Source organism: Theropithecus gelada, chromosome 3 (genome assembly GCF_003255815.1).
Source record: "Theropithecus gelada isolate Dixy chromosome 3, Tgel_1.0, whole genome shotgun sequence".
NCBI classification, from domain to species: Eukaryota; Metazoa; Chordata; class Mammalia; order Primates; family Cercopithecidae; genus Theropithecus; species Theropithecus gelada.
This window is the reverse complement of record NC_037670.1, coordinates 127,358,513-127,382,517: the sequence shown is the minus strand read 5'-3', so window position 1 is coordinate 127,382,517 and position 24,005 is coordinate 127,358,513. Positions and strand designations below refer to the sequence as shown.

General features: G+C 40.4%; 2 protein-coding genes across 6 annotated transcripts in view; both read left to right on the top strand.

Moving 5' to 3' along the window:
• Positions 1 to 24,005, top strand: part of FBXL13 (F-box and leucine rich repeat protein 13) — a 273,539-nt gene that overhangs the window by 110,831 nt on the left and 138,703 nt on the right. For all 5 annotated transcript variants that reach the window (XR_003118472.1, XM_025378209.1, XM_025378208.1 and 2 more), the window contains one exon: positions 698 to 830. Coding sequence is in view for 4 of the 5 variants with exons in the window: in XM_025378209.1 (XP_025233994.1) it covers positions 698 to 830 (133 nt within the window). In the remaining variant the exon portion in view is untranslated. The remainder of the gene's footprint in view (positions 1 to 697; positions 831 to 24,005) is intronic.
• On the top strand, positions 13,538 to 14,298 carry LOC112620110 (coiled-coil-helix-coiled-coil-helix domain-containing protein 2). The gene has a single exon (XM_025378226.1). The coding sequence runs from the start codon at positions 13,566 to 13,568 to the stop codon at positions 14,019 to 14,021; it is 456 nt and encodes a 151-aa protein (XP_025234011.1). The 5' UTR covers positions 13,538 to 13,565; the 3' UTR covers positions 14,022 to 14,298.

Below are 24,005 nucleotides of genomic sequence, written 5' to 3'. Positions count from 1 at the left end.
AAAAAAAAAAAAAAAAAAGTCATTCTGACTGGTATGAGACAGTATCTTTTTTTTTTCGTGGCAGAGTCTTGCTCTGTCATCCAGGCAGGAGTGCATTGGTCTAATCTCAGCTCACTGCAACCTCCACTTGTCAGGTTCAGGCAATTCTCATGCCTTGGCCTCCCGAGTAGCTGGGACTACAGGCGTGCACCACCACCCCTGGCTAATTTTTGTATTTCTAGTAAAGATGGGGTTTTGCCATGTTGGCTAGGCTCATCTTGAACTCATGGACTCAAGTGATCCGCCACTTTGGACTCCCAAAGTGCTGGGATTACAGGCATGAGCCACTGTGCCCGATCTCATTGTGATTTCAATTTGCGTTTATCTGATAATGATGCGGAGCATTTTCTCATCTGTTTCTTGGCCACTTGTATTTCTTCTTTTGAGAAGTGTCTGTTCATGTTCTTTGCCTATTTTTATGGGGTTGTTTTTGCTTGTTGATTTAAGTTCCCTATAGATTCTGGATATTAGGCCTTTGTTGGATGTATAGTTTGCAAATATTCTCTCTCATTCTGTAGGTTGTCTGTCTGCTTCATTGATAGTTTCTTTTGCTGTACAGAAGTTCTTTAGTTAGGTCACATTTGTCTATTATTGTTTTTGTTGCAATTGTTTTTGGGGACTTTCTCATTTCTTAATGCATTTTGTTTATTCTTTTTAGATTGATTTTTCCACAGTGAAAAATGTGATTCCAGATAAATATATACTGTCTACTTTGCAAAGGTGGCGTTTAAATGTGCTGCGTTTGAATTTTCATGGTTGTCTTCTCCGACCCAAAACTTTCAGATCTGTCAGTAAGTATGTTCATTACAACTATTTGTCTTGCTTTCCTATATCACAATTAAACAAATACACAGAAAAGCATAGATTAGAAAGGAAACTTCAGTGACAGTTTTAGGTCATAAGGATACCAATTATAACCATTTAAAAAGTGTATAATATAGTACAGCTTTTACTGTATTGTGTGCCCTGGGAGTTGGTTCTTTGTCTATTCTGTTTTTTTTTTTTTTTTTTTTTGAGACAGAGTCTTACTCTGTCTCCCAGGCTGGAGTGCAGTGGCACGATCTTGGATCACTGCAACCGCCGGCTCCTGGGTTCAAATGATTCTCGTGCCTCAGCCTGCCGAGTAGCTGGGACTACAGGCATGCGCCACCACGCCCGGCTAATTTTTTTGGTATTTTTAGTAGAGACGGAGTTTCACCATGTTGGCCAGTCTGGTCTCAAACTCCTGACCTCAAGTGATCCACCCGCCTCGGCCTCCAAAAGTGCTGGGATAACAGGGGTGAGCCACTGTGCCCGGCCGGTTCTTTGTCTATTCTTGACTACTCTTTTGGGGTCTAGTATTTGTATATCTATGGATCATCAATTTTTTCTACTAACAATTATAAAACATATTCTTATTTTTAAAAATCTAACAATAGACAGTAAAACCATCTTTTTTCACCTCCCTCAAACCTATTCACTTAGTCAAAGGCATCCGATGTTATTAGTTTTCTGTTTTTCTAAAATACATTTCTATATATGTGATTAAAAATACACAACTTTACAACATGAAAGGAGTCATATTGTTTTATATTTTCTTTTATGTCCTGAAAATCTCTCCATGTCAGTACATTTAGATTCACTACATTCTTTTTAAATACTGTAAAATTATTTTCTATGTTGTAGATGTAGCATGCTTTATTTAGCCTTCTTCCTTTTGATGGACATTGAGATTATTTACAATTTTTTCCAAACTGACTGCTTTGTACTTCCATTGTGATATTTGTCTTTAACCTATATATCCTTTAACCTATATATTCTTTGAGATGCATTTTCTATCTATCATATAAGTATTTCTGGAAATGAAAGAAACAGTATATTTCAAAAAAAAGTAGACATTCATATTGACTCCAGATTATCGGGAGAACCCGCTCCCAATGTTTAACAAGGGTTCTTTTTCTATTTCCTGTGTGTCTTGGCTGGGTTGAGAAATAAAGGGAAAGAGCACAAGAGAGAGAAATTTAAAGCTGGGTGTCCAGGGGAGACATCACATGTCGGCTGGATCCGTGATGTTCCCCGAACCGTAAAACGGACAAGTTTTTATTAGCGATTTTCAAAAGGGGAGGGAGTGCACGAATAGGGTGTGGGTCACAGAGATCACCATCACAAGGTAATAAAATATCACAAAGCAAATGGAGGCAGGGCGAGATCACAGGACCACCAGATGGGGTGAAATTAAAATTTCTAATGAAGTTTTGGGCACACATTGTCATTGATAACATCTTATCAGGAAACAGGGTTTGAGAGCAGACAACCTGTCTGACCAGAATATATTAGGTGGGAATTTTCCTCCTCCTAATAAGCCTGGGAGCGCTACAGGAGACCGGGGCTTATTTCATCCCTTCGGCTTCGACCATAAAAGACGGCACACTTCTAAAGGGGGCCGTTCATAGGCCTACCCTCTGAGCGCATTCTCTTTCTCAGGGATGTTCCTTGCTGAGAAAAAGAATTCAGCGATATTTTTCCTATTTGCTTATGAAAGAGGAGAAATATAGCTCTGTTCCATCCTGCTCACTGGCGGCCAGTTCAAAGTTACCTCTCTTGTTCCCTGAACATCGCTGTTACCCTGTTCTTTTTTAAAGATGCCCAGATTTCATATTGTTCAAACACACATGCTCTACAAACAATTTGTGCAGTTGACACAATCACAGGGTCCTGAGGTGACATTCATCCTCCTCACCTGACGAAGAAAATGATGGGATTAAGAGATTAAAGAAAGGCATAGGAAAACACAAGGGTATTGATTGGGGAAGTGATAAGTGTCCGTGAAATCTTCACAATTTATGTTCAGAGATTACAGTAAAGACAGTCGTAAGAAATTATAAAAGTATTAATTTGGGGAACTAATAAATGTCCATGAAATCTTCACAATTTATGTTCTTCTGCCGTGGCTTCAGCCAGTCCCTCCGTTCGGGGTCCTTGACTTCCTGCAACACCAGATAATGAGAAAGAATGTCAATATACATGTACAAATACCAGTTGAATAAGTCTAAAGATATTAAAGGGTAAAATGAAGTTGCATGAGAAAGCTATATATTGTATATAAAATCTAATACCATTTGTATATAACTTTTCAATTTGCAAAATTATGTATATTTTTACCTTTTATTTTGAAATAATTTCAAACAATATACATTACTATAGATTTTTAAGTACACACACATATGGTGACATATAAAAAGCATGCATGAGAAAGAAAAACTCCAAATGCAAGACAGTGATTGTAAAAGTGGACAGAGAGAGTTTAATGGAAAGGGGAAGAAGTGCACAAGGAGTTTCAACTGTGTCTGTACATTTTTAATTGAAAAAAGAAGTTATGCAAAATGGAATAATTCTGATTGCTTATTGCTGGTGCTACACAAAGCTGTAGTTTTTTGTATGATGTTATTGTATCTGACCATGTGTTAAGCTTTCTTCTTGGTTTTAATAGTTTGTCAATTGATTCTCTTGAATTTTCTAGGTAGACTGTCGTATCTGGGACAGTTTTATTTTCATTCATGCCTATTCTTATCTCTTTTCTCTTTTTCTCATTTTATTACATTGCTTAGGACCTTTTTTGCAATGTTGAAAAGTAGCAGGGATATGCAGGAGTCTTGTTCATGGCTCCTTTTTCATATTTTTCATGAAAATAATGTTAATACATCTTTTAATTTCTGGGATACATCCTATATGGGGATATAATGCCGTTTTCACCTTTATAGCAACTGTGTCCTGCATGTTCCTCATTCCGTCTGGTTACATCTGCCTTTGGATTTTTAGGAACTATTCGTTTCTGATCTACCAAGGCCATTCTTGCTTTGGCTTCCATGCATGTTATACATTTTTGAAAAAAAAATTCATTCTTGGATTTTGGGCAGGAGAGAGAAGCTGAATGTGTGCTTAGTCTGTCATTTTTAACCAATTTATTATGTTTGTAGTAATAAAAAGTTAATAAAATAATTATAAACCTTAAAGTGTTAGCCACCCAAACTTGCTCTCTCTGTCTCTGTTTTATTATTATTATTATACTTTAAGTTCTAGGGTACATGTACACAACATGCAGGTTTGATACATAGGTATACATGTGTCATGTTGGTTTGCTGCACCCATCAACTCGTCATTTACATTAGGTATTTCTCCTAATGCTATCTCTCCCCCAGCCCCCTATCCCCTGACAGTCCCTGGTGTGTGATGTTCCCCGCCCTGAGTCCAAGTGATCTCATTGTTCAGTTCCCACCTATGAGTGAGAACATGTGGTGTTTGGTTTTCTGTCCTTGTGATAGGTTGCTGAGAATGATGGTTTCCAACTTCATCCATGTCCCTGCAAAGCACATGAACTCATCCTTTTTATGGCTACATAGTATTCCATGGTGTTATGTGCCACATTTTCTTGATCCAGTCTATCATTGATGGGCATTTGGATTGGTTCCAAGTCTTTGCTATTGTGAATAGTGCCGCAATAAACATACGTGTGCATGTGTCTTTATAGTAGCATGATTTATAAACCCAGTAATGGGTTCAAATGGTAATTCTAGTTCTAGATCCTTGAGGAATCACCACACTGTCTTCCACAATGGTTGAACTAATTTACACTCCCACCAACAGTAAAAGCATTCCTATTTCTCCACATCCTCTCCAGCATCTGTTGTTTCCTGACTTTTTAATGATTGCCTTTCTAACTGGCATGAGATGGTATCTCATTGTCGTTTTGATTTGCATTTCTCTGATGACCAGTGATGATGAACTTTTTTTCATGTGTCTGTTGGCTGCATAGATGTCTTCTTTTGAGAAGTGTCTGTTCATATCCTTTGCCCACTTTTTGATGGGGTTGTTGTTTTCTTGTAAATTTGTTTGAGTTCGTTGTAGATTCTGGATATTAGCCCTTTGTCAGATGGGTAAATTGTAAAATTTTTCTTCCATTCTGTAGGTTGCCTGTTCACTCTGATGGTAGTTTCTTTTTCCGTGCAGAAGCTCTTTAGTTTAATTAGAGTCCATGTTTCTGTTTTGGCTTTTGTGGCCATTGCTTTTGGTGTTTTAGTCATGAAGTCCTTGCCTGTGCCTGTGTCCTGAATGGTATTGCCTAGGTTTTCTTCTAGGGTTTTTATGGTTTTAGGTTAGATATTTAAGTCTTTAATCCATCTTGAATTAATTTTTGTATAAGGTGTAGGGCAGGGATCGAGTTCCAGCTTTCTGCATATGGCTAGCCAGTTTTCCCAACATTATTTATTAAATAGAGAGTCCTTTCCCCATTTCTTGTTTTTGTCAGGTTTGTCAAAGATCAGATGCTTGCAGATGTCTGGTGTTATTTCTGAGGCCTCTGTTCTGGTCCATTGGTCTATATATCTGTTTTGGTACCAATACCATGCTGTTTTGGTTACTGTAGCCTTGTAGCATAGTTTGAAGTCAGGTAGTGTGATGCCTCCAGCTTTGTTCTTTTTGTTTAGGATTGTCTTGGCAATGCAGGCTCTTTTTTTGTTCCATATGAACTTTAAAGTAGTTTTTTCTTCTGTGAAGAAAGTCATTGGTAGCTTGATGGGGATGGCATTGAATCTATAAATTACCTTGGGCAGTATGGGCATTTTTGTGATATTGATTCTTCCTATCGATGAGCATGGAATGTTCTTCCATTTGTTTGCATCGTCTTATTTCATTGAGCAGTGGTTTGTAGTTCTCATTGAAGAGGTCCTTCACATCTCTTGTAAGTTGTATTCCTAGGTATTTTATTCTCTTTTGCAGCAATTGTGAATGGGAGTTCACTCATGATTTGGCTCTCTGTTTGTAAATGGTGTATAGAAATTCTTGTGATTTTTGCACATTGATTTTGTATCCTGAGACTGCTGAAGTTGCTTATCAGCTTAAGGAGACTTTGGGCTTCAATGATGGGTTTTTTTAAAATATACAATCTTGTCATCTGCAAACAGAGACAATTTGACTTCCTGTTTTCCTCATTGAATACCCTTTATTTTTTTTCTCTTGCCTGATTGCCCTGGCCAGAACTTCCAATACTTGTTGAATAGGAGTGGTGAGAGAGGGCATCCTTGCCTTGTGTTTATGTGACGGATTGTGTTTATTGATTTGCGTATGTTGAACCAGCCTTGCATTCCAGGGATGAAGCCAACTTGATCATGGTGGATAAGTGTTTTGATGTGCTGCTGGATTCGATTTGCCATTATTTTATTGAGGATTTTTGCATCGATGTTCATCATGGATATTGGTCTAAAATTCTCTTTTTTTGTTGTGTCTCTGCCAGGTTTGGTATCAGGATGATGTTGGCCTCATAAAATGAGTTGGGGAGGATTCTCTCTTTTTCTTTTGATTGGAATAGTTTCAGGAGGAATGGTACCAGCTCCTGTTTGTACTTCTGGTAGAATTCAGCTGTGAATCTGCCTGGTCCTGGACTTTTTTTGGTTGTTAGGCTATTCATTATTGCCTCAATTTCAGATCCTGTTATTGGTCTATTCAGAGATTCAACTTCTTCCTGGTTTAGTCTTGGGAGGGTGTATGTGTCCAGGAATTTATCGATTTCTTCTAGATTTTCTAGTTTATTTGCATAGAAGTGTTTATAGTATTCTCTGATGATAGTTTGTATTTCTGTGGGATCAGTGGTGATATCACCTTTATCATTTTTTATTGAGTATATTTGATTCTTCTCTCTTTTCTTCTTTATTAGTCTTGCTATCGGTCTATCAATTCTGTTGATCTTTTTAAAAAACAAACTCCGGCTGGGCGTCGTGGCTCATGCCTGTAATCCCAGCACTTTGGGAGGCCAAGGCGGGTGGATCACAAGGTCAGGAGATCAAGACCATTCTGGCTAACACGATGAAACCCCATTTCTACTGAAAATACAAGAAAATTAGTTGGGCATGGTGGCAGGCGCCTGTAGTCCCAGCTACTTGGGAGGCTGAGGCAGGAGAATGATGTGAACCCAGGAGGCGGAGCTTGCAGTGAGCTGAGATCGCACCACTGCGCTCCAGCTTGGGCAACAGAGCAAGACTCCATTTTGAAGGGTTTTTTGTGTGTCTATCTCTTTCAGTTCTGCTCTGATCTTAGTTATTTCTTGCCTTCTGCTAGGATTTGAATTTGTTTGCACTTGCTTCTCTGGTTCTTTTAATTGTGATGTTATGGTGTCAATTTTAGATCTTTCCAGCTTTCTCTTGTGGGCATTTAGTGCTATAAATTTCCTTCTACACACTGTTTTAAATGTGTCCCAGAGATTCTGGTACACTGTGTCTTTGTTCTCATTGGTTTCAAAGAACATGTTTATTTCTGCCTTCATTTCGTTATGTACCCGGTAGTCATTCAGGAACAAGTTGTTCAGTTTCCAAGTAGTTGTGCAATTTTGAGTGAGTTTCTTCATCCTGAGATCTAATTTGATTTTACTGTGGTCTGAGAGACAATTTGTGATTTCTATTCTTTTACATTTGCTGAGGAGTGCTTTACTTCCAATTATGTGGTCAATTTTAGAATAAGTGTGATATGGTGCTGAGAAGAATGTATATTCTGTTGATTTAGGATGGAGAGTTCTGTAGTTGTCTATTAGGTCTGCTTGTTGCACAGCTGAGTTCAGGTCCTGGATGTCCTTGTTAATAACCTTCTCTCTCATTGATCTATCTAATATTGACAGTGGGGTGTTAAAGTCTCCTGTTACTATTGTGTGGGAGTCTAAGTCTCTTTGTAGGTCTCTAAGGACTTGCTTTATGAGTCTGGGTGCTCCTGTATTGGGTGCATATATATTTAATATAGTTAGCTCTTCTTGTTGAATTGATCCCTTTACCATTATGTAATGGCCTTCTTTGTCTCTTTTGATCTTTGTTGGTTTAAAGTCTGTTTTATCAGAGACTAGATTGCAACCCCTGCTTTTTTTGCTTTCCATTTGCTTGGAAGATTTTCCTCCATCCCTTTATTTTGACCCTGTGTGTGTCTTTTCACGTGAGATGGGTCTCCTGAATACAGCACACTGATGGGTCTTGACTCTTTATCCAATTTGCCAGTCTGTATTTTTTAATTGGGGTATTTAGCCCATTTATATTTAAAGTTAATATTGTTATGTGTGAATTTGATCCTGTCATTATGATATTTGCCGGTTATTTTGCCCGTTAATTGGTGCAGTTTCTTCATCTCAGTGATGGTCTTTACAATTTGGCATATTTTTGCAGTGGCTGGTACCAGTTGTTTCTTTCCATGTTTAGTGCTTCCTTCAGGAGCTCTTGTAAGGCAGGCTTGGTGGTGACAAAATCTCTCAGCATTTGCTTGTCTGTAAAGGATCTTATTTCTCCTTCACTTATGAAGCTTAGTTTGGCTGGATATGAAATTCTGGGTTGAAAATTATTTTAAGAATATTAAAGTGCAGTATTTGGGCAGGAGTGCCCCGTTTTTCCAGGTAGTCTGTCACAGCTTCCCTTGGCTAGGAAAGGGAAATCCCCCGACCCGTTGCACTTCCCAGGTGAGGCAACGCCCTGCCCTGCTTTGGCTCGCCCTGTGTGGGCTGCACCCACTGACCAACCAGTCCCAGTGAGATGAAACAGGTACCTCAGCTGGAAATGCAGAAATCACCCGTCCTCTGCGTTGATCACATTGGGAGCTGCAGACCACAGCTGTTCCTATTTGGCCATCTTGGAACGCCCCTTGTCTCTCTGTTTGTCTGTCCCTCTTTCCCTATATGTGTATACACACATATATACACATATGAAATATACATAGAAAATATACTATTAAATAAATCTACATTTTCTGAAGGAAGGAAATGGACTCAAGATGCAACATTCAGGGTTTCAGTTTGACCTAAGATTTTCATGATAGCAATGGTAGTTGAATAGTGGAATGAGTTTCTGAGAAATAGCAAGGCATGCTTATCTGGAAGCTTTTGTTTATTGAGGTACATTTTATGTAACATAAAATTCACCTTTTTAACCATTTTAAAGAGTACAACTCAGTGGTTTTTATTATATTAACAATGTTGAGCAACCATCACTATTTAATTCTAGACCATTTTCATCAGCCCAAAGAGAAGGCTCATACCCATTCTGCCTTTTGTTTCTTTTCTTACACAATTGCTCATTGAGGAAGCTCCTATATATTCCTACTTTGCTGAGTGTTCTTATAAAGGGGTAATGGGATTTTGTCAAATGCCTTTTCTGAGTCAACTGAAATGGTTTTCCCCTCCTTCCTTCTATTAATATCATGTATATCACATTGATTGATTTTTTTTTTGTCTGTTGAACCACCCTTGAATTCCTGAGATTAGTCTCGTTTGTTCGTACATCATGGTGTATAATCCTTTTAATACGCTGCTGGACTCTGTTTGCTAATATTTTTTTTTTTTTTTGAGATGGAGTCTCTCTGTCGCCCAGGCTGGAGTGCAGTGGCCGGATCTCAGCTCACTGCAAGCTCCGCCTCCTGGGTTCACGCCATTCTCCTGCCTCAGCCTCCCGAGTAGCTGGGACTACAGGCGCCCGCCACCTCACCCAGCTAGTTTTTTTTTTTTTTTGTATTTTTTAGTAGAGACGGGGTTTCACTGGGTTAGCCAGGTTGGTCTTGATCTCCTGACCTCGTGATCCGCCTGTCTCAGCCTCCCAAAGTGCTGGGATTACAGGCTTGAGCCACTGTGCCTGGCCGCTAATATTTTTAAAAGGATATTTGCATCTGTATTTAAAAGGAACATTACTCTGTAGTTTTTCCTTCTTGTGGTGTCTTTGGCATCCTTATCGGGATAATATTGGCTTCATCGAATGAGGTAGGAGGTATTTTTTTGGAAAGAGTTTGAGGATTGATGTTTGGTTTAAGATTTGAGGATTAAATGTTTGGTAAAATTTGCCCATGAAGCCATCTGGCCCTAGGCTCTCTCTTGGAGGTTTTTTGTTTGTTTGTTTGTTTTGAGATGGATTCTCGCTCTGTCACCCAGGCTGGAGTACAGTGGTGCAATCTTGGCTCACTGGAACCTCTGCCTTCCGGGTTCAAGCGATTCTTCTCCCTCAGCCTCCTGAGTAGCTGGGATTACAGGTAAGTGCCATCATGCCTGGCTAATTTTTGTATTTTGAGTAGATACAGGGTTTTGCCACATTGGCCTGGTTGGTCTTGAACTGCTGACCTTAAGTGATCCACCTGTCTCAGTCTCCTAAACTGCTGAGATTACAGGCATGAGCCTGGCCTTGTTGGAGGTTTTTTGATTGCTGATTTAGTATTTTTACTTATTATAGTGCTTTTTAGATTTTCTGTTTCTTCTCGAGTCAATTTTGGTGGTTCATGTGTTTCTAGGAATTTGTCAGTTCCATGTAGTTTATCTAATTTGTTGGGGTACAACAGTTCATAATATTCTCTTATGATCCTTTTTACTTCTGTAAAGTCAGTACTAATGTACCCACTTTCATTTCTAATTTTAGTACTATTAGTCTTTCTTTTTGGTTTCCTGGTCAGTCTAGGTAAAGGTTTGCAAATTTTGTTGATTGTTTCAACCAACTGTTTGGTTCTTTTTTCATTGTTGTAAAAAATAGATAACATAAAAATTACTATTTTAACCACTTTTATGTGTACAGTTCTGTAGCATTAAGTATATTCACGTTCTTGTGCAACCATCATCACTGATGCATCTCCAGAACTTTTTCAGCTCACAAAACTGATAGTTTGTACCCATTAAGTACTAAATCCTCTTTTCTCCCTCCTCCTAAGTCCTGGCAATCACCATTCTACTTTCCATCTCTATGGATTTGATGACTCTAGGTGCCTCATATAAGTGGAATCAAACAATAATTGTTCTTTTGTGCCTAGCTTACTTCACTTAGCACAGTATCATCAGGGTTTACTCCTTTTAGCATGTGTCAGAATTTCCTTTTTAAGGGTAAATAATATTTTATTTTATGTATATACCACATTTTGTTTATCCATTCTTCCAATAATAGACACTAAAGTTGCTTCAATCATTTAGGCATTGCAAATAATACTACTATAAATATGGATATTCAAAAAAACCTTATTTTTGTTAATTCTCTATTTTCTATTTTCTGTTTTGCTTATCTCCACTCCAATTTTTTTTTTTTTTGGTGAGAGGGTCTCACTCTGTTTCCCAGGCTGGAGTACACTGGCATGATCACAGCTTACTGAAGCCTCAACCTATGGGGCTTAAGTGATCCTTCCACCTCCCACCTAAGTAGCTAGGACTACAGGTGGCCACACCTGGCTAATTAAAAAAAAAATTTTGTAGAGACGGGATCTGACTGTGTTACCCAGGCTGGTCTTGAACTCCTGAACTCAAGAGATCCTCCTGCCTCAGCCTTCCAAAATGCTAGGATTACAGGTGTGAGCCACTGCACCCAGTCCACTTCAGTCTTTATTATTCTGGTTGACTTGGGTTTTGTTTGCTCTTCTTTGCTAGTTTTTTCAGGTTAAAAGTTAGGTTATTGATTTAAGAACTTTCTTTTCTTTTCTTCTTTTTTTTAAAATTAACATTTATTTATTTATTTATTTATTTATTTATTTATTTATTTAGAGATGGAGTCTTGCTCTGTTGCCCAGGCTGGAGTGCAGTGGCTTGATCTTGGCTCACTGCAACCTCTGCTAGTAGAGACGGGGTTTCACCATGTTGGCCAGGCTGCTCTCGATCTCCTGACCTCAGGTGATCTACCCGCCTTGGCCTCTTAAACTGCTAGGATTACAGGTGTGAGCCACTGTGCCCAGCCATAAACTTTATTCTTAAGAGAAATTTCAGGTTCTCAGCAAAATTGAGCAAAAGGTATAGAGATTTCCCATATACCTCCTTCCCCGACACATACATTGCCTCCCCACTATCAACATTACCAACAAGAATGACACACTTGTTACAATTGGTGAAGCTATATTTACACATCATTATCACCCAAAGTCCATACTTTATATAGGGTTCACTCTTAGTGTTGTATATGGTATGACTTTGGACAAATTTACAGTGATATTTGTGTTTGCCATTATAATATTGTGCTGAGTACTTTCATTCCTTTAGGAATCCTCTGTGCTCTGCCTGGTCATCCCCCCTCACCCTGCTAGTTCCTGACAACCACCAATCTTTTTATTGTCTATATAGTTTTGCCTTTTCTGGAATGTCATATAGTTGGAATCATACAGTATGTAACCTTTTCAGATGGGCTTCCTTCACTTATTAGTGTGCCCTTAAATTTCTTTTATATCTTTTCACGGCTTGATAGATCATTTTTTTAGTGCTGAATAATATTCCATTGTCTGAATGTATCACCAATTTATTAACTCACCTATTGAAAGACATCTTGGTTGTTTCCAAGTTTGAGCAAATATGAATAAAGTTGTTATAAACATTTGTGTGCAGGTTTTTGTATAGACAGAAGCTTTCAACTCCTTTGGGTAGATACCAAGGAACATGATTGCTGGATTGTATGGTAAGGGTATGTGCTGTTTTGTAAGAAAGTGCCAAACTGTCTTCCAAAGTTGGCTGTACCATTTTGCATTCTCATCAGCAATGAACGAGAGTTCCTGTTGCTCCACATTCTCATCAGCAATGAATGGGAATTCCTGTTGCTCTATATCCTCATCAGCATTTGGTGCTGTCACTGTTCTGGATTTTGGCCATCCTAATAGGCGTGTGGGGGTATCTCATTACTGTTTTAATTTACATTTCCCTGATGACATTTGTTATGGAGCATCTTCTCATATGCTTCTATCTTTCTGGTGAGGTGTCTGTTAAGGACTTTGGCCCATTTTTAACCAGGTTGTTTTCTTATTGTTTTGTTTTTGTTTTTGTTTTGAGGCAGAGACTTGCTTGTTCGCCCAGACTGGAGTACTGTGGTGCAATCTGGCTCACTGCAACCACACCTCCCCAGTTCAAGCAATTCTCATGCCTCAATCTCCTGAGTAGCTGGGATTACAGGTATGCACCAGCATGCCTGGCTAATTTTTGGACTTTTAGTAGAGATGGGATTTCGCCGTGTTGGCCAGGCTGGTCTTGAACTCCTGACGTCAAGTGATTTGCCTGCCTCAGCCTTCTGAAGTGGTGGGATTACAGGTGTGAGCCACCATGCCCAGCCTGGATTGTGAGGTTTTAACCACCATACATAAGATATATATATTGATATATGTATCTGAGGTCAAGATAACCTGTAAACATTTTCTTTGTTTAAATTTTTAATATTTTGTGTCTAAAATATATTTCACATAGTATTTATCTGGAAGTGTACTTCTTAGTACCATTGTCTTCATCACAGAAACAACTGAGCATTCAAGCCTGAGTAGACCTTGATCTTTTTTAAGGAAGCAAAGGTAATGTCTGTCTTAACTTGGTAATATTTTTAATTTACTGAAAATTATTTACTGAAAATTGTTTAGTCAAACCCATTTTAATTCCAGCAAACTTGAGTGTATCAAAGATAAAAACCATTCTTAACACATGGACACATAGAGGCGAATGATGGACACTGGGGCTTACTGGAGGGTGGAGGGTGGAGGAGGGGGAGGATCAGCAAAAATAACTAACACGAGAGGTCCCGAGGCCGAGCCGTCGAGTACCTAGGATGCCGCGTGGAAGCCGAAGCCGCACCTCCCGCATGGCCCCTCCGGCCAGCCGGGCACCTCAGATGAGAGCTGCACCCAGGCCGGCACCTGTCGCTCAGCCACCAGCAGCGGCACCCCCATCTGCAGTTGGCTCTTCTGCTGCTGCACCCCGGCAGCCAGGTCTGATGGCCCAGATGGCAACCACTGCAGCTGGCGTGGCTGTGGGCTCTGCTGTGGGACACACACTGGGTCATGCCATTACTGGGGGCTTCAGTGGAGGAAGTAATGCTGAGCCTGCGAGTCCTGACATCACTTACCAGGAGCCACAGGGAACCCAGCCGGCACAGCAGCAGCAGCCTTGCTTCTATGAGATCAAACAGTTTCTGGAGTGTGCCCAGAACCAGGGTGACATCAAGCTCTGTGAGGGTTTCAATGAGGTGCTGAAACAGTGCCGACTTGCAAACGGATTGGCCTAATCAAGAAGTTCAACCTGGAGAGATGGAAAATCAGCTCTCATACCTTAAGTTAATTTAGTGTAAAAATAGAATTGATAGTGAAGGTATAAAGTGTAACCATAACCTCTCCTGTCATTCCTAGCTTCCTTGCTTCAGAACTGAAATGGAAGGGGGTGTGTTCCTACTCTGTAGAATTTGGGACTGGGCAAAATGTGTTACCTCCTTAAACTAGCTGTTATGATTTTATTCTTTGTGAGTTAATTAGAATAAAGTCATTTTCTTCCAAAAAAAAAAAAAAAATAACTAACACATACTAGGCTTAATACCTGGGTGACTAAATAATCTATACAACAAACCCCTGTGACATGAGTTTACCTATATAACAAGCCTAATACATATACCCTTGAAACTGAAATAAAAGAATTTTTTTTTCAGAGATGTTTTAGTTTTTCTATTGTTTCTCCTGCCCCACCCCCACCCCCTACCCCAGCTAAGATCAGTTCATCTATTGGTGTGTGGAGAATTACACACATTTCTGGGAAGATTGGTTTTCTGACAGTTGGATTGAAGATAAATATTGGCTGCTCTTTTGGGCTGTTTGGCTGACTGAACACAACAGTTGTAATCCTTATACCAGTAAAATTTTAGAAAATTAAATGTAGAATGTTATCTTAAAATATTCAAGGCAGGGCACAGTGCCAAGGCACGTGGATCACTTGAGGCCAGGAGTTTGAGCCCAGCCTGGCCAACATGACGAAACCTTGTCTTTACTAAAAATACAAAAATTAGCCAGGTGTGGTGACGTGCGACTGTGGTTCCACCTACTTGGGCGGCTGAGACATGAGAATTGCTTGAACCCGTGAGGTGGAGGTTACAGTGTGCCAAGATCATGCCACCGCATTTCAGCTTGGGTGACAGAGCAAGACTGTATTAAAAAAAAAAAAAAAAAAGGGCTGGGCTTGGTGGCTCATACCTGTAATCCCAGCACTTTGGGAGGCCGAGGCAGGCGGATCATGAGGTCAAGAGATCGAGACCATCCTGGCTAACACGGTGAAACCCTGTCTCTACTAAAAATACAAAAAATTAGCTGTGCATGGTGGCGGGTGCCTGTAGTCCCAGCTACTCCGGAAACTGAGGCAGGAGAATTGCTTGAACCCGGGAGGTAGAGGTTGTAGTAAGCCGAGATAGCGCCACTGCACTCCAGCCTGGGCGACAGTGTGAGACTCCGTGTCAAAAAAAAAGAAATCCTTAAAAGGTAGATGAGGGCACAGACTTACAGAATTTAGACAAGTAGATCCTCACTATTGGCCAGGCATTGTGGTCCTATAATCCCAGCACTTTGGGAAGCCGAGGTGGGCGGATCATTTGAGGTCAGGAGTTTAAGACCAGCTTGGCCAACATGGTGAAACTCTGTCTCTACTAAAAATATAAAATTTAGCCAGGCGTGTTGGTGGGTGCCTGTAATCCCAGCTACCCGGGAGACTGAGGCAGGAGAATCACTTGAACCCGGGAGGCAGAGGTTGTGGTGAGCCAAGATGGTGCCATTGCACTCCTGCCTGGGTGACAGAGGGAGACTCCGACTCATTAAAAAAACAGATCCTCATTACTGAATCCCTTCGATTTGCCAATTTGCTGGAGCAGGAGACTCAAGATTTCTCAGAAACAGACATGAATTGATCCAGGGTATAGGCTCCAGAGGATGGAATGGTGAATGAATGAAAAGCAGTGCTGCTTAAAGTTGAATATCTTTTTCAAGTAACTAGGCATTAGGTCACAGCCAACTCACGACTCAGGAGGACTCTGTTTATAGTAAATCTTGTTTACTTCAGAAAAATCAGAGAATCTTACGACTAGGAAAGGTTGTTTGTTTTGCTTTGTTTTTAACTTATTTTATCCAAATACCCAAGTGATACATACATTCAAATATGTATATCTCAGGACAGTAGTAATTTTTACTACCATAAAATATACTGATTTTTGTAACCTTATGAACTTGTATTGTCTGTCGTAAAAAAGAGACATCCAAAGGCAAGTTACTAGAGTAACTGTCAAGTAAGAAATTGGTGAAAGAGGAAGTGTCTAATTGTTCATTCCATCATGAATCAACTACACTTCCCTGAAAAAGTTTAACTCCGATGTAGAAAAGGGGCAAATCTTAAGGTTTGAAAATCCACTTTGGTCTTGACCCTGAGAGATGTTAGGAATGCCTACTGACTTACTTTTGGATGTCCTGGATTAATTTCTGTTTTGATGTGTTCAGGAGCTTTATTTCCAAATACATTCCTGGGGATTAAATTGAATATAAAAATCAACCAATAAAATCCCTAACTAGCCTCTAAAAATTATACCAGAGAACAACTTGGGCCCTTTCTCTGAATCAGGTTTCGTCTCATTTCATTCCAGAATCCTCTTGCCTCCAATATGATTCTCTTGTCACACCAGGCTTTTTCCATCATCAAATCTTGGCTCTTTCAGCTCCTATGTCCTTAAAATTCCACTCTGATGCTCATGAACAATAATAAATGAATTTGTAAATAAATGAACTTGTTACATCTCTCTGGTAACGTTTGAAATGTAATAGCTGGCTTTCATGCCTCATAGTGAACAATGTAGGGATTTGCATGAAGAAGTAATGTCTCTAAGTCCCCACCTCTGACCCAAACCACTGGGCAGAGTGGTTAGAACCTCACAATCCAGTCCAGGCTCAGTGGCTTACGCCTGTAATCCCAGAACTTTGGAAGGCTGAGGTGAGCAGAACACCTGAAGTCAAGAGTTCGAGACCAGCCTGGCCAACATGGCAAAACCCCCATCTCTACTAAAAATACAAAAATTATCCGGGTGTGGTAGCGGGCGCCTGTAATCCCAGCTACTTGGGAGGCTGAGGCAGGAGAATCGCTTGAACCCAGGGGGCGAAGGCTACAGTGAGCCAAGATTGCACCACTGCATTCCAGACTGGATGACAGAGCGAAACTCTGTCTCAAAAATAAATAAATAAATAAATAAAATAAATAAAATAGAAATAGAACCTCACAATCCAGAGTTATTTACTGAAGCATTAGCTCTGGCAGTTCTTCCGGCTTCCCATTCTCTTTGTTTCCTGTATATAAATACAGATCTAAATGTCTTGGACAAAAGACTTTCTCCTGCTAACTGTCCTCATGAGTGCTCCCCCACTTTCCTGGTACCTGCTCCTCTTTGGGGTTTAGTTCTGGAAGTTCTGGTGCCAGACAGCCACAGACAAGGGTAACTTTTACAATGCTGTGCAGCCCTGCATAGCAGAAAGGGCTTAGGCAGATCTCAATCCTGGCCCTGCCACTTTCCAGCTGTGTGATTTTGTCCAAGTTACTTCACCTCTCCACCTTGATTCCTCATCTATAAAAGACAGACAGTATTACCTACCTCAGAGGGATTTTGTGAGAATTAGAAGTGGAATATGTGAAGCTCTTAGCACAGTGTCTGGCATGTAGCATGTGCTTTAAAAATGTGTGGCTGAGTGTGGGGCTTACACCTGTAATCCCAGCACTTTGGGAGGGTGAGGTGGGTGGATCACTTGAAGTCAGGAGTTCAAGACCAGCCTGACCAACATGGTGAAACCTTGTCTCTACTAAAAATACAAAAATTAGCCAGGCATGGTGGTGAGCACCTGTAATGCCAGCTACTCGGGAGGTTGAGGCAGGAGAATCGCTTGAACCTAGGAGACATAGGTTGCAGCTAGCTGAGATTGGACCACTACACTCCAGCCTGGACAACAGAGCAAGACTCCCATCTCAGAAAAAAGAAAAAAGTGCCTAATACTATTTGTTATATACCATCTTCCATGCTTTGGGAGTTTGTGCAAATATCAAATAAGGTAATTATTTGCTAAACTTTGTAGGAATACCTTGATAGAAGAAAACGTATTCAACTCAGCATGAAAGGAAATTGTATATTAAGAGGAAAAAGTAGTATCTCACTAAGGACGTGTGTATATTTCTTTTCACTTTATTTTTCTCTTTGTAGAATATGACTATCTAAATGCAAACTGATGGGATCAGGGTCTAAAATCCTCCACTGATTTCCTCTTTTGCTGGTGATCTAGTTCTCTAGGTGAGCTCATTTTAACCTGCAAACCCAAATCACGGGGCTTCTTTTGGGCACCACCTCCTCCCTCAGTGGCCTCATATTATTTCCTATATTTTATTCTGGCTTCATCCCAAATACTGCACCCAAATCCTAATTTCATTCTTTATTTTATGGTCCTTGACATACTAGCTTAGCAGGAAGGGCCCTTTCTCATGGACAGGTGGATTCCCAGTGTGAACCCCGCTCAAAACAAAAACAAAAAGAAACAAAAATGGTGTTTCCACATTCACCAGTGTTTATACGTCTTCAGGGCTCGTGCTTCACACCATCTACAGCTGTTAATCAGGGTCCTAGCTTCCAACCAGCTTCCAACATAATTCTCGCATTCTCTACTTACTGTTTGTGACAGTTCTCTTTCGGGTCTAGCTTGACAGTGTTTTGCAAGGATCAGTGAAGAGTGGTTGAGAATTTGGATGTATCAGGACCTGATTTTGGAATGCACATAAATCAGAAATGGAAATTTATTTAATGTATAAGATGACTTACTGAAAAAAAGTAGAGGGGTGGGGAATGACATTTTATTATAGCAGCATTTGTATAAAATCATTTTGATCATCTTTAGGTAAGGGAGGAGACCACTCCTCATATCATCTTATGCCCAATTTCTGCCTCCAAAGAAAGAAGTAAATACTAAAAGGCAGAAATGAGATGCACAGGCAGACAGCCTGGCGCTGCACCCTGGGCCTGGTAGTTAAAGATCGACCCCTGACCTAATCGGTTATGTTACCTATAGATTACAGACATTGTATAGAAATGCACTGTGAAAATCCCTATCTTGTTTTGTTCCGATCTAATTACTGGTGCATGCAGCCCCCAGTCACGTACCCCCTGCTTGCTCAATCAATCGTGACCCTCTCACATGCACCCCCTTAGAGTCATAAGCCCTTAAAAGGGACAGAAATTGCTCACTTGGGGAGCTCGGCTCTTGAGACAGGAGTCTTGCTGATGCCCCTGGTGAATAAACCCCTTCCTCTTTAACTCGGTGTCTGAGGAGTTTTGTCTGTGGCTCGTCCTGCTACATTTCTTGGTTCCCTGACCAGGAAGCAAGGTGAATGGCAGATGGTTGAGGCAGCTCATTAGGCGGCTTAAGCCTGCCCTGTGGAACATCCCTGCAGGGGACTCTGACCAGCCTGAGCTATGCGATCCTGAGAGCGCTCCCAGGTAGGCATTTTCCCTGGTGGGACGCCTTGCCAGAACAGTGTGTGGCAGGCCCTGGTGGAGGATCAACACAGTGGCTGAACGCCGGGAAGGAATGAGCACTTGGTGTCTGGACATCTAAAACTTGGTAAGACTAGTCTTTGAAACTTGCCCACTCCGTTTGAGTGGAAGCGTGGCCTGATCACCCAGGGCATGCCTTTATCGGCACTTTTGGTTTTGGTTTTGGTTTTGACTTGGTTTGAATTGCTTGACAGGATTGGTCTTGGGAACTTGCCTACTCCATTTGAGTGGAAGCGTAGCCTGATCACCCACGGTGTGCCTATACTGGGCACTTTGGTTTTTGTTTTTGACTTGACTTGGATTGCTTGATACTTTGGTTTTGGTTTTGACCTGGCTTGGATTTCTGGATACTCTGATTTTGGTTTTGATTTTGGTTTGGTGCAAACTGCCAAACTGTGTGTGTGCCCTTTTTACCCGTTCTTTGTTTTGTGGTGTGCGTGTGGTGTGAGCGTAGTGTTTTGTCTCAAAGAAGCATAGGTTAGGCACAAATAAGCCCACCCTACTAGGAACTATGTTGAAAAATTTCAAAAAAAGGATTTAAGGGAGACTATGTAGTACTATGACACCAGGAAAACTTAAAACTTTGAGTAAGATAGACTGACCAGCATTAGAGGTAGGTTGGCCATTAGAAGGAAGCCTGGACAGGCCCCTTGTTTCAAAGGTATGGCACAAGGTAACCTGTAAGCCAGGGAACCCAGACCAGCTGGTTTTAGACCCCCCGCCCCCAACACACAGTGGTTGAGAGAACAGCAGCATAAGCGGCAGGCAGAGGCAAGGAAAGACCAGCAGAGAGAGAGAAAGGAAAGATACAGAGAGGACAAGAGGCAAAGAGAGAGGAAGAGACAGAGAGGAAGAAACAGACAAAGAGTGAGTCAAGGAGAGAGAGAGAAGAGAGAAAGACAGAGAAAGAGAGAGGCAGAGAGAGAGAAGAGACAGAGGCAAAAGGAAAATCAGAGAGAGACAAAGTCAGAGAAAGAAAGAGAGAAAGAGAGAGAAGGAAAAAAAGTGTACCCTGTTTCTTTAAAAGCCAAGGTAAATTTAAAACCTATAATTGATAATTGAAGGTATTCTCGTAACCCTATAAAACTCCAGTACCACTTTGTTGTCAGTGTAAACAAGGGCGTATCCGAAAGCACTGAGACCTTCCTATCAAAAATCCTTTACCCAAAAACCCACGGATGGCCCAAATGCATTCAATCTGTAGCGGCAACTGCTTTGCTAACAAAAAAAAAGGTAAAAATAAATAAATAACTTTTAGAGGAAACCTCATTGTGAGCACACCTCACCAGTTCAGAAGTAGCCTAAGGGAAAAAAAAAAAAAAAAAGGAAAAAAAAAGGAGGGGGGCGGAATTTATATAGAAAGAGTATTACATGGTAAATTTTTGTCCTGAAATAAATTAACTAGTTGTTTAAAAAAAGAAATATTTGTAATAAGTCAGAAAGTTGAGGCACGTTGAAAAATTGCCTGTAAAAGTCATGAAAGAAAAAAAAGGTTATAAAAAAAGTGTGTTTAAAGAATGTATGAAAAAAATGTTGTATAATTTAAAAGTAACTAGGCCTCCTGAATGTAAAACTATTGGAAAAAAAAAACAAAAAACAGTTTATGTGCAAGATGTATAAGAAAAGTAAAATATACTTTTGGTAAAAGGATTATAAAGAGGCATAAGAATGTACATTTTTACCTACATTAAAAAGTTTTAAAAAATTATTGTTTTGAAGGTTTAAGCAAGTTTTAAAACATTAATTGTAAAGAAAATTCTGTGTGTAAACATATTAGCTAAAGTTAAAGAAATATCATCCAGTTTTTCTGTGAACTGGACATTAAAGTAAAAGCATAACAGGTTTTTCTTAAAGCACCAACCTGCTCTTTAGCAAAAATTATAGAAGGTTAAAAAGAGTCTATGAAATCTTACCTTATGGTCAAACATTAAAAATTAGATAAATATGTCTGCAAGATTTTATTAAAATTAGGTTTAACATTAATAACACACTAATATAAAGATAAAATTTAGCTTATCTGGTATAAAAATCATACGAGAAGCATTGTTAGATGTAAAATAGTATTTGGCTTTCTTTGGTTTAAAAACTAATAAAAATAGGTGCTAAAGGAAATTTCTCACTAAAAAGGCACTAAGGAGTATAAAGTCCACTGCCAAGGTCCCCACATTTAAAACAAAAGGTCAGTTTCTTAAAAATTATATACTTAGTTTATCTTCCACTTTCTTTTCTCGCAAAAAAAAAAAAGCAAAAAACAAAGTCTTTTAGCACATGTACCACCCCTAGAATTTCCGGTAAACCAGCACCAGCCTGAAGATCACGTTCTCATTGAAAGGTGGAAAGAAGAAAAACTCGAGCCAGCCTGGGAAGGACCCTACCTTGTGCTGCTAATCACCAAGACTGCTGTTCATACAGCAAAAAAAAAAAAAAAAAAAGGAGGATGGATTCATCACACCCGAGTCAAGAAAGCACCACCTCCTCCAGAGTTGTGGGCCATAGTCCCAGGGGAAAACCCTACCAAACTAAAGCTAAGAAAAATTTAACTCTTTTCATCTATTCTATCACTTTTTCTTCTTTCCTCGTTCTATTGCTGACCATCTGGTTATTAACATAACCAAGTTGATTTTTCCTCAAACTATTGCATTTATTGCCTTGTTATACCCTGTGGGGACTTGCCAAGTCAAAGACAGCTCTCTACTTCAGAAAAGTACTTCTGTCCCTCCTGCTGTCCTCAGACTGGGCATTAGTAAACAAGGACTATTTAATCTGGGGAGATTTCGATAAAGACCCTAGTGCCAACCAGGAGTCTTGCCCCCCGATGTACAGCTTTCATGCCATAGTTGGTCCAATGTTTTGTGGACCACTAAAGAGCAAGGATGGACTGCCCCAACCAGTTTTTGTTATTTCCTAAAACCATACATTCATTTTACTAGAGGAGCATAGAAGTTAAAGTCTTAAAACAAACTTTAGCAATTAAGACAGGATACCAAGATGCAGATGCCTGGTTAAAATGTATCAAATATTCCATCTGCATGTTAAACAAAAGCAATTGTTATGCATGTGCACATGGCAGGCCAGAGGCCCAGATTGTCCCCTTTCCACTAAGGTGGTCCTCCAGTCGACCAGGTGTGGGCTGCATAGTAGCTCTTTTCCCGGATTCTACAGCCTGGAGTAATAAGTCCTGCGAAGCTCTCTCTGTTACGTCCCAAAGTCTGGCACCCTGCGGGTCAGCCCCCGAGGGCCATCCAGCCTCTGTCTCCCAACACTACGTTCACTTCATGTCTCTCACGACAGGGAGGAAACTTAGCCTTCTTTGGAGACCTGAAAGGATGCAGTGAGCTTAAGAATTTTCAGGAGCTTATCAATCAGTCAGCCTTTGTTCATCCCTGAGCGGATGTGTGGTGGTATGGTGGTGGACCTTTACAGGCACTCTGCTGAATAACTGGAGTGGTACTTGTACTTTAGTACAGTTGGCTATCCCTTTCACCCTGGCATTTCATCAACCAGAAGGGAAAAAAATAAGACATCGTAAAGTGAGAGAAGTCCCTTATGGGTCTTCCGACTCTCATGTCTATTTAGACGCAATTGGAGTCCCACTAGGAATACCAGATCAATTTAAAGCTTAAAATCAAATAGCTGCAGGATTTGAGTCAATATTTTGGTGGGTGACAGTTAGTAAAAATGTAGATTAGATAAACTACATCTATTACAACCAACAGCAACGAGCTTTTCATGCGTTAAAAGAAAAACTCATGTCGGCCCCAGCCCTGAGGCTGCCTGACCTAACAAAACTCTTTACACTCTATATGTCAGAAAGGGAAAAAATGGCAGTTGGACTTTTAACCCAGAATGTGGGGTCCTGGCCAAGGCCAGTGGCCTATCTCTCAAAACAACTAGACAGGGTTTCCAAAGTCTGGCGCCCTGGTCTAAGGGCCCTAGCAGCAATGGCCCTGTTAGCACAAGAAGCAGATAAACTAACCCTTAGGCAAAACCTGAATATAAAGACCCCCCATGCTGTGGTAACTTTAATAAATACCAAAGGACATCATTGGTTAACAAATGCTAGATTAACCAAGCACCAAAGCGTGCTATGTGAAAATCCCCACATAACCATTGAAGTTTGCAACACCCTAAACCCTACCACTTTGCTCCCGGTATCAGAGAGCCCAGTTGAACATAACTGTGTAGAGGTGTTAGACTCAGTTTATTCTAGCAGGCCCGACCTCCGAGACCTCCTTAAACATCAGTAGACTGTGAGCAGTACGTGGATGGGAGCAGCTTCACCAACCCCTGCAATGTGACTCCGAAGAAGACGACAAGCCCTACCCCAGTCACACCCGGAAACCAACTGGTCCATGCACAGCTGAAGCATGAGGAAATTCATCGTGGGACTCATTTTCCTTAAAGTTTAGACTTGTACAGTAAGGATTTCTGACCTTCCTCAGACTGAGAGCTGTTCCCAGTGTATACATCAAGTAGGACAAAAGGTTGCTACGGTCCTATTAGTTTATGGTTATTATAAGTGTACTGGAACTCTAAAAAGAACTTGTTTGTATAATGTTATTCTATACAAGGTATGTAGCCCAGGAAATGACCAACCTGATGTGTATTATGACCCATCTGAGCCTCCCATGACCACAGTTTTTAAAATAAGATTAAGAACTGAAG